Source organism: Dama dama, chromosome 19, assembly GCF_033118175.1.
Source record: "Dama dama isolate Ldn47 chromosome 19, ASM3311817v1, whole genome shotgun sequence".
In the NCBI taxonomy this organism is placed as follows: domain Eukaryota; kingdom Metazoa; phylum Chordata; class Mammalia; order Artiodactyla; family Cervidae; genus Dama; species Dama dama.
The window spans coordinates 20,500,696-20,515,779 of NC_083699.1; the positions used below are offsets into that span (position 1 = coordinate 20,500,696).

The 15,084-nt window shown below is 36.9% G+C and overlaps 1 protein-coding gene across 1 annotated transcript in view; it reads right to left on the minus strand.

Annotated features, from left to right (window-relative positions):
• Positions 1–6,821: 6,821 nt before the first annotated feature.
• The window catches only part of SERPINI2 (serpin family I member 2), a 32,767-nt gene continuing 24,504 nt past the window's right edge, over positions 6,822–15,084 (minus strand). The window contains exons 6-8 of the mRNA XM_061167869.1: positions 13,077–13,163; positions 11,082–11,171; positions 6,822–6,916 (exon numbers count right to left, since the gene is read on the minus strand). Of these exons, the coding sequence (XP_061023852.1) occupies positions 6,840–6,916; positions 11,082–11,171; positions 13,077–13,163 (254 nt within the window). The 3' untranslated portion in view covers positions 6,822–6,839. The remainder of the gene's footprint in view (positions 6,917–11,081; positions 11,172–13,076; positions 13,164–15,084) is intronic.

The window sequence follows — 15,084 nt, forward strand, 5'->3', positions numbered from 1 at the left end:
CCGAAGTGACTTAGCAGTAGCAGCAGCAGCACTGAGCAACCGCCAGGATGCAGCAGAATCCTAAATCCTATGGGAAACAAATATGAATGAAACTTCATTACATGCAATTAAAACACGCAACTCTTCCTGGACCCATTGTTATTTGAACAACTCAAATAATTTTGATGATACAGGGAAGAATTTTGGTGGGAAGAAGTAGATATCAAGAGAGACTTGGATGGCTGTTTTAGGAAAGGAACTATTTAGACTAAATCTTGAAGCACAACTAGACGAACTTTGACAGATTTTTCAAGAAAGAGAAAAGCATTTCTAGGCAGAAGAGGTATCCTTTAGTATCCATTAGTAGATACCACCCAAGGTGAGAGAGTGTAGAGGTGCTGGATGACCAAGCACAGATGAGTGAAGATTAATCTAGAAATCTGGGGTTAGTTTATAAGAGACTTTAAATATTGGCTGCAGGCTTGCATTCATTCTTCATGCAATGAGGAATCATCACCTTTGCAATTTATTTACCTTCTTTCATTTGGATTTTAATGTAATCTTTTGTCATCAGCCTCTTTCTTCATTGAATCATGTGTTCTTGTGGTTCCTTTCTGATCATATTGATTATCAGGTCATTCTGAGTATAGCAAAAAAATAAAAATAAAAGATCATAGAAGAATAGCAAGTATATCGTATTTCAGTGGTTCTCAAATTGTTTCCAGACCAGCAGCATCAGCACCATCTGGAAACTTATTAGAAATGTAAATACTTAGGACCCAATCCAGACCTCCCAAATCAGAAACCCTGGAGGCAGGAACCAACAATCTGGTTTGGCAAGGGTTCCAGATGATTCTGATGCAATTGAAGTGTGAGAACTACTAGCTTAGTAATTAAAAGTGAGGTCTGGAGTCAGAGAAGCCAGGAATTGTGTGTCCGACTTTGCTTTTATACCATGGACTGTAGCCTGCCAAGCTCTTCTGTCCATGGAATTTTTCAGGCAAGAAAACTGGAGTGGGTTGCCATTTCCTTCTCCAGGAGATCTTCCCCACCCAGAGACAGAACCCAAGTTCCTTGCATCTCCTGAATCTCCTGCATTGGCAGGTAGATGTATCAGAAGTCAAGTACCAGTTCTATTATTTATACTCCGCATATATTCTAGAGGAAAGTGTCTTAATATTTTTATTTCAATTTTATCATTTTACAAATGGTGAAAGAGAAATGTGAGGATTATATAAGATACTGTATATATATTACTTAGTGATAGTAAGATCTCTGTGAGTATAAGCTCTCAATTACAAAACAGAAACTTAATTGCCAGAGATGTTTTTTCCTATGTATTTTCATGGACACAAAGAATATGAATAATGTGATACAAGCTATGACAAGCTGAAGAATTCAAATATAATATGTATATTAGTATCCAAAATAATATTTTTTGATCTCCAAAAATGATTGTTGAGATCTAAGACTTGCGATTTTTTTTTTTTTTTTTTTTTTTTTGTCATTTTCTCTGAAGCACTGAGCACATGCTTTTAAGTTATCATTAGCTAGGCCACATCTGCATCCTTTGCAAGCAAGCAAAGGATGTTTACTTTTTATATTAGTCAAAAACCTTTTCAGGACAAACCTTTAAAGATACCCTCAACCCCTAGCCCCTATCTCCACCATATACACATACACACACACACACACACACACACACACAGAGTAACTAGGAGGTAAAAGTTGCTTTTTTTACTCAAAGAGTTGTGTGGTAGCCAGAAAAGCACCTCATTAGTGAGCTTCCTGTATTTTATATCCTTTTCTCTCTTTTGGTAAAGATAACATTTTTATCACAGAGATGAAGAATTTGCTTGGGAAAATGCGTTGAATAATTCCTGAGTTTCTTTCATGAAGCAGGCAAAATGAAATAGCATTCCAGAATATTGTCTTACCAAGTGTCAAGTGCCAGGATGAGAAAATATACACTACAAGTTAACACATGGAATGTATATATTGAAAACATCATTATATTATTTTGGTGAGCTCCGTCTACCTACTTAACATGGCTTAGCATCATATGATGTATTTCTTGCCCCTAGGACAGTGCAGGAATCTCTGGTCAAGGATGGTATAACAGAGAATAGAGTGGTTGTGATCTATGCAATCATTCAGGGACCCAGGCTGATAGAGATAAGCCATCTCTCAGATGTCTTCTAAGGCTTTCTTGTCATCCTAAGTGTTGATATACCCCAAACAGAGTGGACAAAAGAGAAAGAAAAGTAGGCAAATTTGCTTCCTAATCACTGTGGCCAGAGGAAACAGGTAACATTTCTGCTCATATTCTGCTTGGGGTGTGTGTGTGTGTGTGAGCATGCTTAGTTCTCAGTCGTGTCCAACTCTTTGCAACTCCATGGACTGTAGCCCATCAGGCTCCTCTGTTCATGGGATTTTTCAGGTAAGAATCCTGGAATTTTGCCATTTCCTTCTCCAAGGGATCTTCCTGGCCCAGTACTCCACCAAGTTCAAGAGAGATGTGAAATGTCATCTCTGGCTAGATACTGGGTCTGTACACATACGGTCTACTTTCCAGATTATCACAAGCAGCAGTTTACCAAATAGTTCCACAGCTTAACAAACTCTGCTGCTTTCAGCCTGCTATGTCTGTGTTCTTGTTGTTTTTGCATCCAATTTTAAGTTACACCACATGTTTTCTCTACTTTATAGAATCACCACGTTAAAAGTACCAAGTCAACCCTCACCATTGTCACTAACAACCTACCTCCAGTGAAAATGGAACTCTTGCTTACATGAGTCCCAAGCTGGTATTCCTGATTGGCTTTGGACCCAGCAGCAAGAGGATCTATAGCATACAATGACAGAGGTACCCAGGCTAGCAGACCTCTGTCATCTTCTAAATAGGACTTCCAGGGTGGCCTTGAGCATTTGCATCTGGCTGGTTTAGGAGAAGAGAGCAGTCAGAAACAGACTCACAAGTGACACACCTCCACTCAAATTCCACTAAGGAGAACTAATTACAGGGCTCCACTTCGATAAATGCAGTGATAGGTGAAGTGCTCTGCTAGGCTCCCACTGTCCAGCAACATCTCAAAACCACGCTCAAAAGCCTTCACTAGAGAGGAGTCTCTGCCACAGTAGTAAGATTGTTTTATGTGCATTCTGTTTTTAAAAATTAAATCTCGAACCTATGAAAAAACAATTTTATCATTTTTATAACCTATCTGAAAAAGAATGAATATCCATATATGAATAACAGAATCATTTTACTGTACACCTAAACCTAATAACATTGTAAATCAACTATACTCCAATAGAATTATAAAAAGAAACAGGTATAAATAGTTAACGATAATATCATGAACCAAAATTCTAGTGCATCCTGGATTTCTGCTTCATTTATGCAAAAACACTGTTTATAGAAACAATATGACTCAAAAGACATTATTCCAAACATACCTTTGTAGAGAAATCCTGAGATTTACAAGCATAGGCCTTTGGAATAAGGAACTTAAATAGAATTTGTCCAACCCTTCACTGTACAAGTGAGGACACTGAAGTTCCAGAAAATTGAGATGACAGGCAAAAATATAATGTTAGTGAAAAATACATCTTTAGTTGAAAAATGATTAAAAAGAAAAATGAGTCCTTTATATTATAACATCAAGGTGGTCACTTGAGGCATCAAAAAAGAGAAAGTAACTAGATTTTTGATCTCTTAAATTTCAGGTTCAGATTAAGAGATGATCACACAAGGAGCCAGGACAAAGAAGCTCAGTCAGTAAAGAACCTGCCTGCAACGCAGGAGACCCGAGTTTGAATCCTGGGTCAGGAAGATCCCCTGGAGAAGGAAATGGCAACCCACTCCAGTATTCTTGCCTAAAGAATACCATGGACAGAGGAGCCTGGCAGGCTACAGACCACAGGGTCGCAAGAGTCGGACACAACTTAGTGACTAAACCACAGGGAGAAACAGTGCTCTTATGAGCAGACTTTCAGTAGACCCCCTTTCTCACCCTAAGCATGAGTCGGTCTCAGGACCCACAGATCAGGAGGACTTACCCCACATAGGGGGAAGTCTGATGCCTTCCTGAGAGAAAATATCTTCTTTACAGAGGTCCAAAACACTGGCTTCTAATAAAACTTGCCCTAAAGTTTTCTCTGTATCTTTCAAGGTTTCCAGGTTTTTATTAACCAATTCAAAAGACTTCTATAAACCTCACCTCTGAAATAGAAATTGTTTATTGTCTCAGACCTTTGATCTCCCAGGTCCCATTTCCTAATGTAACAGACTCCTTCCTTTAAAATATGCCATGTATTATAACTGTGTGAAGTCAATGAAACTAATTCTTAATAACTTATATGATATATTAAGCTTATATATATATGACATATTAAGCTTTTATGAGGGTTATTAATTTGAAAATATTTTTAATCCCACATATATTGTATACTGTTGTGAATCTTAATGGTTTCGTATAGCTTGGCAGAGAAAATTATTTCATACTTACTTTATTTCATAAATAAGTAAATACACACATATATATTATAAATACATTCCAGACACTTCTAACCTTTGTAATATGAAACTATAATAACCACTGAGTTAACTGCAATGAAGGTGAAGACTAAGGTTTTAATCTTAGAAATGCTCTGGCAACTATGTGTCTAGAATGGGGAAAGGAGATATTTTAAGCTTGAATCCACACCAGAAGTTTCCTCTCTTTTATAAGGAGCTTAAACCACCTCCTTTTGTAAGGCAAGTAATGCCTACCAGATGTAGAGCATGAAATTGGCAGAGAAAACAGCAACAGTGCAAAGTTGGACTCCATAGTGGGAAAACCGAGGCAGACATTTAACAAATCTTACTTAAGAGAAGCATATATATTAGGAACATATTATGAAAACATATACTTAAAGTGAAACCTGGACAGTCACTTTATTACATTACTTGGTGTTATAAATTCCTTGCTATTTCATTATCCTACTTTATTTTTTCACTGGTTTAGTATGTTTCTACCACTGGTAAACTGTCAGTTTGGTGAGGTCAGAGACCTTGTCAGTTTTGTTTATTGGTTTACCCCTGGTGGTTCAGTGGTAAAGAAGCCTCCTGCAATGCAGGAGACAAGTTTGATCCCTGGGTCAGGAAGATCCTCTGGAGAGAGAAAGGGGAACCCATTCCAGTATTCTTGCCTGGGAAATCCCATGGACAGAAGAGGCTGGTGGGGTACAGTCCATGGGGTCACAAAGAGTTGGACACAACTGTGCCTGGAACATAGAAGCTCAATAAGTATTTGTGGAAGGGATGAATGAATCTCCAGAGCAGATTAACATGTAACACATGAAAGAGAATGTACAAATTTACCTAACCCAAGAAAAACACCTGGAAATAAAACTACTGTCCCTTTAATAGTGTGCTATGCTCTTCTTCCTAAATTAAGGAAACATATTTTTAAATCAGTTCCATGATGAAGAACAAACTTGTGATATATCACTAACATATATATTAGCATTCACTGTGTTATGTCTAAGTAAGATGCAATTTGCAGTCTTACTTTTGATTATGTTAGGAAAGCTAGCATTACTTTTGATTATGTTAGGGTTTGAAGCCATCACAATTGGTTGTAAAGCTGTCTTCATATGGTCTTGAGTATTGCTCTAGGTTTTGCTACAGATGGACATCTGGACACTGGAGACCAGAGAGCATGAAGTTTCAGGGGAAAATCTGCACTACTTTAAAGGCCTTACTTAGGAGGGATTATAACTCAGTGATTATGGTCACAGTCTCCTGATATAGATAGTCCTGAGCTCAAACTTTGAAATACAATAAAGACTCCATACTTATTTGTTATATGTCCTTGACTGCTTATATAATGTGTTTGAGCTTCAGTTTCTTCATCAGGAATATGGGTAATAGTAGCTCATGGATCTTTCCTGCATTTATCATAATGTCCAAAAAGTGCTGACTTCAGGGCCTGACACAAAATCAGAGCTCAACAATGGGAAGCCATTATCATCAAACTCTGCAGAGAATTCCCAGCACAAACAAAAGGACACTTTACATCACTAACATGAAAATAGAAAAACTATGAAATGTAATATAAAGTCATCGGAAAGTAGTATTGTTGGGGGTATTTACATCTGACATCAGAGGAAGTGTGTTGCATTTAATATTTGTAGATTACAATCTTGGCTCTAACGTTTCCATTAGCTCAGTGATATAAAATCATGGACAGTCAGCCTCCTGAATTACACTAATTTAGCTGCCAATTTCATGTACAGGAAAACTTTATTTAAAAGTTCTTGTTGCTTCTACTTTCTTTTACAGGTTTAAGGCATAAATCAGAAAAAAATTGATATGTATTGAAACAAGGCAACTATTAAACATAACACATGGAATGCCAAGTTAAGATAAACTAAATACTCAAAGTTCATTTACTATCATAGGTACTGGATCTTGATATCTCAAGTGGTACCCCAGAGAGGTACCAGCATATGCACTCTGTCTCTTGACTCAGTTCTCCATGGTCTGGATAAAGGTGCTATACTTGGGAGTCAGATAGTTCAGTCTTGTAAGAATATAGAGATTTTTATATCTAAGACAGGACTTTTATATCTAAAATATGGACTGTTCTAATATATTAATATTTTATGTAAGTTCACTGCTTTTGTTTCATATAAACTTTATAAAAATACAGAAAGCACAAAGACATTTAATGCATAATTTCATTTATTCATGGATACAGATTAATACAGCCACTGTTTAAGATAGAAAAAGATATATAGAAAATATTTGATGATATTTTGCCCATCAACTATTTTCCAGGAATAACCTTCTATTCCGAGGCTGCACTTTCCATTCACAGTGAATCTAAATCTCTTCCCTTCATCCCATGGGTGTCAGGATTTGTCACCCTTCCCATAAGCAAAATTGAATCTAGGAAAAGAAAAAAAGATCTTTAGGAATTTTTGGAGGAAAAAAAATGATAATAATCAATTTTTCTTAATGTTTTAACAAGCCATTTAGTCTTTTTACTTATAAGGTAAACTGGCAATGTCTAATAACAAAGCCCACTTCTCTAAAATAGATGACTATATCATTATTAATCATTTTTTTGATAATTTATGAAGTATATTAACACCCACAACAGCTTGTCATGGAAAATGCATTAGTTCTGGTTTTCATAAAGGAAAGCAAAATTAAAGTGACAGAGAGGTGTTCTAAATATAGAGATTCAGTCAGGCAAACATAGAGTAATAAAATGGTGATGAGCATAGGAAACGTTTTAAATTTAAGGCATTAGCAGTCATCTCTTTATGCATGTAATGTAAACCCTTGGGGTTAAAAGTGCAGTTTCTCACTTCTCCTCCTTCAGCTTGAATCAAAGCTTACTGCTAAAGGCAATATTTTCACATCTTTCATACTTTCACATCCTCACCAAAGTGATAGAGTATACAGCATAAATGTAAACACCTGTTTCCAGCCATTCTGTGTTTTTCAAGTGAAAAGGAACTGAAAACTAGAGGACAAAACAGAAATAAATGACATGTCAAAATCCATTCACCTTTCTTGCCAACTAGGGAAAGGTAAATGGCTTGAATGGCTCAATGTCGTGTTGCCTTGGGTTATCTCCTTTAAAGTCATATGTAATAAAGGTTCATTTCAAAAATTACAAAATAAAATTTTGCATAATTTTAAAGCAAATGAACATTACACTGATAAGTATTGAAATAACAATGGCAGAAATGAAGTATAAAGGAAGAGCCCTTCTTCATGAACTCTTTATTGTTCAGTCCAAAGACACAGTCTTAAAAAAGCCAATTAATACAGAAATAGACATAATCTCTAGCAGATTCTTTTCTTCTTTTCATGATTATAATTAATTATACTTTGCCATAAAAATCTCAAAACAATTCCAACAATACTAGAAAACAAATACTCTTTTTTTCAGATAGACATGGATACATAAATAACTTCCCCAGACTGTATACTGTTTTTAGTCACAAGAGGAACCAACAATAACTCTTGTATCTTTGTAATTCTCTGGCATTAAAATGCTTACCAGAAATGCTTGTTTGGAGAATTTTTAAAGTGGCTAACCTCATAAATTGAAGACAATAGTTTAAAATGTTAAACTATCAGAAGTATAGGACCTTACATAAAAGCCATTTGCCCTAGTCTTTTCAATCTGCTTTTCTGACGAAGGAGAACCACATTTTGAATTAAGTCTACATGCAATAGCCAATCTACTCACTACTAAACTGGATAGATTAGTGAAATCTTCCTTGACATAGTCTCAATGGATATAGAGGCAGGTTGAAGCAGATTCATTGTTGTTTCCACTTTTCATGCCCCCTTCTTAAAGAGGTGTCCCTCATATTTAATAATATAGCTATAAAACATCTCTGTCAGAAGCAGTTTTTTAGTTCATAATGTAAAAAATACAATAGCATAACCAAAGCTAACAGCCTAGAAAAAAGATTTTTTAATGAATACCCTGCAGTCTGCTTCTTCCTTCAACCTAGGACCTGAAAAAATTCTAAACACAGTATTTTGTTGTTGTTGTTATGTATGGAGCACTGTTAGTTTCAAAACCATGATTCACTACTTTCTGGGAAATGGCACATTTCATGTAGCATCTTTCAAAACCTTCTTCTGAAAGTCTCTAATGCTGTCCTATACCCTCAACCTTAAAGAAGAAGAATCGTTCTTCATTTCCCTGGAAGTTTGGCTCAGTAAGAGATTTGGATGAGTATACTGAAACGTATATATTATAGGAAGTTAAATACTGATAGGAAAATACAAGTAATGTATGGATTTTGCGTAAGAAGTTTGTTTGACCAAAGGAAAACTTAAAATCTAGGCAAAAGTTGTTTTTACTAAACCTAAAATCATTCATTCTCATACTTCAGGAATTGTCAAATGAATATATTTTATATAAATCATTATGCCATTTGGTAGTTCACTGTGTGTGGTAAATCACCAGCTTTGTTAATCCCAATAATTTCTTCAGTTCATTTGTAAAAGGAAAAATAAATAAATCACTGAATGTGTATTGTCTTAAGATAATAGCCCATTCTGCATTATATATGGCAATAATTTACAGCCTCCTATAAATGAGTGGCCATTCATTTGAAACAAAACTTTAGGGGAGTAACCTTAGTTTAGAAAGTCTCATTACAATAAAGATCACAAAACAGTGGAAATTGTCATTAAGGGTTTGACACTTAAGCATTATCACAAATAAGTAAATAAGTGAATTAATTTGAATTTTCACTACAATTTAACTGATAGCTATTACATGTCCTTAGCCCCTCAGTCATCAACTTGGAAAATAAAGAGTCAAGTATTATCTAAATGCCATATTTCCTTGAGCATTGACGCCCAATGCAGCTTCAGTTCTTTCTGTTCTGCATACTCAATAATTACATACTAATGCTAAGAAATTAGAGATATCCTAAGGTTAAGGTTGTATAAATCAAACGACATACACAGACTATGGCATAACACTGACTCATCCCCTATAGAACTGAAGTTGTGTTAATACAGCCTCAGCAAATCTGAAACTATCCCATTGTTTCCAAGATGTAACTTTCAGAATGGTCATTCAGCATTAGTTTCACACAACCTAAAAAAAGAGACTGATATATCCCTTAGGGGGTCAATAATATCAATATTGCTAGTTAAACAAACAGATTCAGTTTCTGAAATTAACTGTGTCTCTTCGCCACGTAAATCAATTTATTTAGAGAAACTTTTCCACTTTTCTTCCTTCCTTTATGTATATTTATTGATGTATCCACAATGAACATTATGTGCCAGGCACTGTGTCACAGGCTTAGTATATTCTTTGATTTACCTCTATGAGATAAAGGCTTCCCTGGTGGATCAGACAGTAAAGAACCACCTGCAATGCAGGAGACCTGGGTTCGATCCCTGGGTTGGGAAGATCCCCTGAAGAAGGGCATGGCAACCCACTCCAGTATTCTTGCCTGGACAATCCCCATGGACAGAGGATCCTAGCTGGCTACAGTCCACGGGATTGAAGAGAGTCCAACACAGCTAAGCACAGCAGAGCATGACATAAGTACTAATATTATGTTCAAATAGGGGGTGGGAAAAATATAGCTTAGAAAGTATAGTGACTTGTCTTAGAACTATTAGTTCATTTTAATGAACTAATAGTTCTAAGACCCAAGTCCAAACCTTCAGTCTCTAGAGATACTGATATTAAGTGCAGGGCACTTTGCCAAATTCTGGGCTGGATACAGAAATGAGTAAGATATTATCTCTTTTCCAGTGGTATACAGTCATCGGGTTATGGCTCCTGAGGAGTCCTAAATACATACTTAAAGAAAGCTTCCTCACTATCCACATTTCTGGCCTCTCTCATTTCATAAGATGCAAAAACATCTATCCAGACCATCTGCATTTATGTGTTCACCATGTCTGTAGTGCCAGTCCAATTGACTACTACCCCCACCTTTTGTACCTGACTGCATTATCTTATAGAATTGCCCAAATTAGAGAATTGGAATAATGTTTGACCCCTCCCTCCCACTCAGAGCCTATAGCTAGTCACTTATTCTTGGAATCTACCTAGAAAACCTTTCACAACTGTGCAACTTCCAATTTCTACTCCCATTGAAAGAAAGTTGACTTCTGATACAAACAGGTCTTATTTTCACTCAGCCACTTTTCAGTTGTATGACCTTAGGCAAACTACACAACTTCTCTTTGAGTTTCTATGTCTTTATTCATCAAATATCTGACTTATTGGAATGGTGTTAACTCTACAGATTGGTATTTAAAATCACCAGCACCTATACAAACTATCTTGGCAGCTATTACTAGTACTGATCTATTTAGGTCACTGACATCTCTTAAAGCACAGTGCTTAGTACAAAACAAGCACTCAACAAATAGTCACTAAAAACTTTGGAAAAAACTAAAATAAATTCAATAAATTGAAAGAACAAATGATTTCAGACTGTCATTTGCAGCTGGAACAGACTGCGATTAACAGCAAGATTCCAACAGATTTGATAGGCTAGGTCTATTGAACTTAAACAGTTCCCCCAGGGAATTCTCAAAAAGGTACCTGTTGGGTTATTCTTCATAATAAACAGAAACGGATGATTTGCTATAAATTGATTCCGTGACAGATTCATGATCACAGGTGTGTTTATGCCTATGAAATAGAGACAAGAGTTATTTAGATGTTCACATTTAAAGATCAGTAAAGAAAATATATCCATAATATTCACAATATTTTTTGTAGACAGGAAAGGCCATTTTTGTTTGAGGAGTTACCATGTGGAAAAATAACCATTTTCTAAATACAGAGAAATTTGGAATAAATCTAAAAATTGAAGAGCAGAGGAAAAGATATTAGATTATTCATGGAATCATTCTAACTTCACACTTTATGCTCAGTGAAGAAGAAAGCCAAATACTAGATTCAATTTAGTGAAAGCAGTTGAAAATTTCATCTTTTAAGCAGTAACTTTCTGCTCACTTTTTATTTACATTAGATAATTTATTTTATAATGTTTGAATTCCTAGTTCCTATCCAGGTATTTTGTAAATCCACTGAGGAGATGCCTGAAAGTCAAAATACTCACACTAACAAAGGTGATACATCACGGTCACTGCTGATCCCTTAGTGATTGTTACCTCCTCTTAGAGAACTCCATGCTAAAATCAAGAGGCCTTGGGCTATGGCAGAAGAGCTCTGAACCTGAAGTCAGGAAATCCGGTTTCAGTCCAAACCCTACTGTTTCTTACTGATATGACCTTAGGCAAACTGCTCCACACATGGGTCTGTTTTATCACCAACATAATGAGAGAGATCAGACAATGTTCTATAAGGACTCTTCCAATTCTATGTAAAAGCAAGTGGAAAATTTGTCTACATGAACTAGCAACTTCATCTCAACAGCACCTTTGATTTCTCTAAGGATTATAATAGCCGTACAGGAGCCCTTCAGGAGATGACAAAACAGTAGGGAGCCCAGTGTGACCCACCCAGATGTCAAAACCCATTGGCATTACATAGCATTATAAATTAATCAAGAAATTAATAATCTGGATATAAATTTATCAATATGACTATTTGAAGGATGTATATCTTTTACCTACTGGCTAAAATCCAAATAGTCTGAAAAATTAAAATATGTGTATGAGGAATTCATTAAAATTGTCTTCCTACTTCTAATTGAATTTAAGGCTTTTTCTCCAATTATTTGTTGAGTATTACTTTTATGCAGCATAGATACTATTCAAAACGCCACTTGTTCAAGGTGATATAGAAGTGCGGCTCCTAAACTGTAATGTTCACACAAGTCACCAAGAGACCTTGGAAAATGCAGATGCTGGATCAGTCAGTCTGGAGTTGGGCCCGAGGTTCTGCATTTCTAATAAGCTCCAGAATGATGCTGATGCTGCTGGTCTATGCATTATACTCACAGTACCAAGGATGAGCTGCAGGTCACTGGAGAGAGCAGTTCTCAACCTTCGATGCACATTGTCATCACTTAGGAAAAGGTATGAAAATACTGAAGGCTAAATCTCATCACCAGAGATACTGATTCAATATTTTAGGGTGCTCAATATTCAATTGAATATTCAATATTCTAGGCTGGGCACAGAATTTTTAAAAGCTTTTCAGCTAACTCTCACATGCAGCTCGGTTTGCGAGCCACTGCCATAGACATAACAACAAGAATCAAATTAGAAAAGCAGGAACTAAGAGCACAGAGGAAGAATGAAATGAATACAACTACTTAAGAGTGAACATTTCTGAGCAATCATGATTTCAGGTTTGAGCTTGACTGCTATTGAGCAGGTAATCCAGTTCACAAATAAGTAGATATCAGTAGATATCAGTCCCTCCTCTTTTTTTTTTTTTTTTTTTTTTGCCTTAAACTCCAGCCACCCAGATGCATAACTAGCTTAAATAGCCACTTTGCCCTTCCTATAGTGTACTGAACAGCAGGAGGGGGAAAGGAGATCAGAGAGCCACAAAGAGCCAGCATCCTCATGCTCATTTCCCCCAGTCCTTCCTCCTGGCTTCCTGTGACATCCTTTGTCCTACCAGTTGATGTTGCAACTTCACTGCCTTCTTCATTTATCTCAAAGAAAACTTGTTGCATGACTCGGGAAACATACACCTCAGAAGAATCTGTTAGAAAATATGAAAGTGCATTTAAGGGTTAAAATTCAGAACCATTATTTATTGGATCCCATTACATTTTCAAATGAACAAAGAAAAAGGGGGGAAAAATGCTTTCCAAGTTAGTTAAATTTTCTAGAGATAAAGGTGGTTTAGGTTTAGTTTTTGCAGAGATGATATAGAGAAAACATGAAGAGACCAAGTTTAGCTCAGATATGAAAGGTAAAGATAGAAGGGGATCAACCTCAAGTCAGGCACCCCACTAAGTGAAATATTTCAATGGACCAAAGGTTTTGCTCCCCTTCGTCATGGTCTACAGATAAAATGAAAAAGGCTTTACAGATATGAATTAATCCCACCCTATGTTTTCAACCTCAAAGCCAACTTGCCTTTTAAACTCTGTATAGGGTTTTGATCTGAGTTTAGAACAAAATTTACTTTCCTTCAAGACTGGTGAGGTGATAAAAGTCTAAAGGGCTTTGTGTCATCTGTTCCAAAATCACTTCAGAGCTAGGCTTTAAAACCTGTCAGATTTCTCAGTGTAAGCATCTTAACAACATTTTGTTCTGCTGTGGGAACAAGCTGAGAGAGAAGGCCCCACTCATCCCCTCGGTGAAACTGATGTATGTGTGAAGCCTTTCTGATATAGTGACCTGTGGAGCATCTCCTTGAGAAGGGGGAAGTGAAACTGTAAGTTCAAAAGCCATCTGCCGTCCCTGCTGCGTCAAGACCAGATAGACCTGACAACCTTCCTCGCAGAAACAACAAAAAGGTGGTGGTGGGTTCAGTGATGGCAAGAGGGTGGAGGAGAGCAAGGTGAGCCTTGAAACTTGAAGAGAAAGAAGATAAAGGTGCTTTGTCCCTCTTGAGAGAGAAAGCTGATGGGATGCAGGTGGACCCCATCAATACAACTGAATTTGGAAGAGTTTATGAAGAAATAGGGGTTGGTTGAGGTAGTAAAGAATCTTCTGTAATTCAGGAGGCTGTGGTTCAATCCCTGGGTTGGGAAGATCCCCTGGAGAAGGGCATGGCAACGCACTCCAGTATTATTGCCTGGAGAATCCCATGGACAGAGGAGCCTGGCAGGCTATAGTCCATGGGGTCACAAAGAGTTGGTCACGACTGTGTGACTAACAGAGAAGGCAATGGCAACCCACTCCAGTACTCTTGCCTGGAAAATTCTATGGATGGAGAAGCCTGGTGGGCTGCAGTCCATGGGGTCTCGAAGAGTGGGACACAACTGATGCGACTTAGCAGCAGCAGCAGCAGTGTGACTAACGCTTTCATGAAGAAATAATTTAGTCAAGGGGAACCATCTCTGACAGCTTACAGAAAAGTAAATCCCCTCAGGCAAGATAGAGAGAAGTCATCAAAGGGTGATTTGCATAAAAAATGGCTTCCTAAAAATAACTCCAGACTCTGTGTGTGATGACTTTGTCTGGGCCCTTGATTACCTCTGATCCCCATCTCCTACCCTCCTTTCCTCACCCAATAGTTCCAGCTACAAGGTCAAGCATCAAAGCTTTAGTCTCATCTGTCCCTCTGCTTAAAATCCCTTTTCCCAGAACTTACCCTGATTGGGTCCCCTGTTACTTAGGTCTCAATAAAAATGACACTTCCTCAAAGCAATCTTCTCTTTCCACCATGTCTAATTCTGCTCTTATCTGATCTAATTTCTTTATCCCATGACTCTATTTTAGTTAATTCATACCATCTATCACCTCATCATTTAATTAATTAATTACTTGTTAATCGTCCATCTGCCCTAACAGATGTAAACTTCATTAGGAGAGGGAATTTGTGGATTTTATTCATTTCTAGAAAATTGCCTGGCAGATAACTAGCTGGCTTATAATAAATACTTGCCAAATAAATAAATCAATAGATAAGAATATGTCCAGTGACAGAAACAATTCAGATGGAGAAAGAG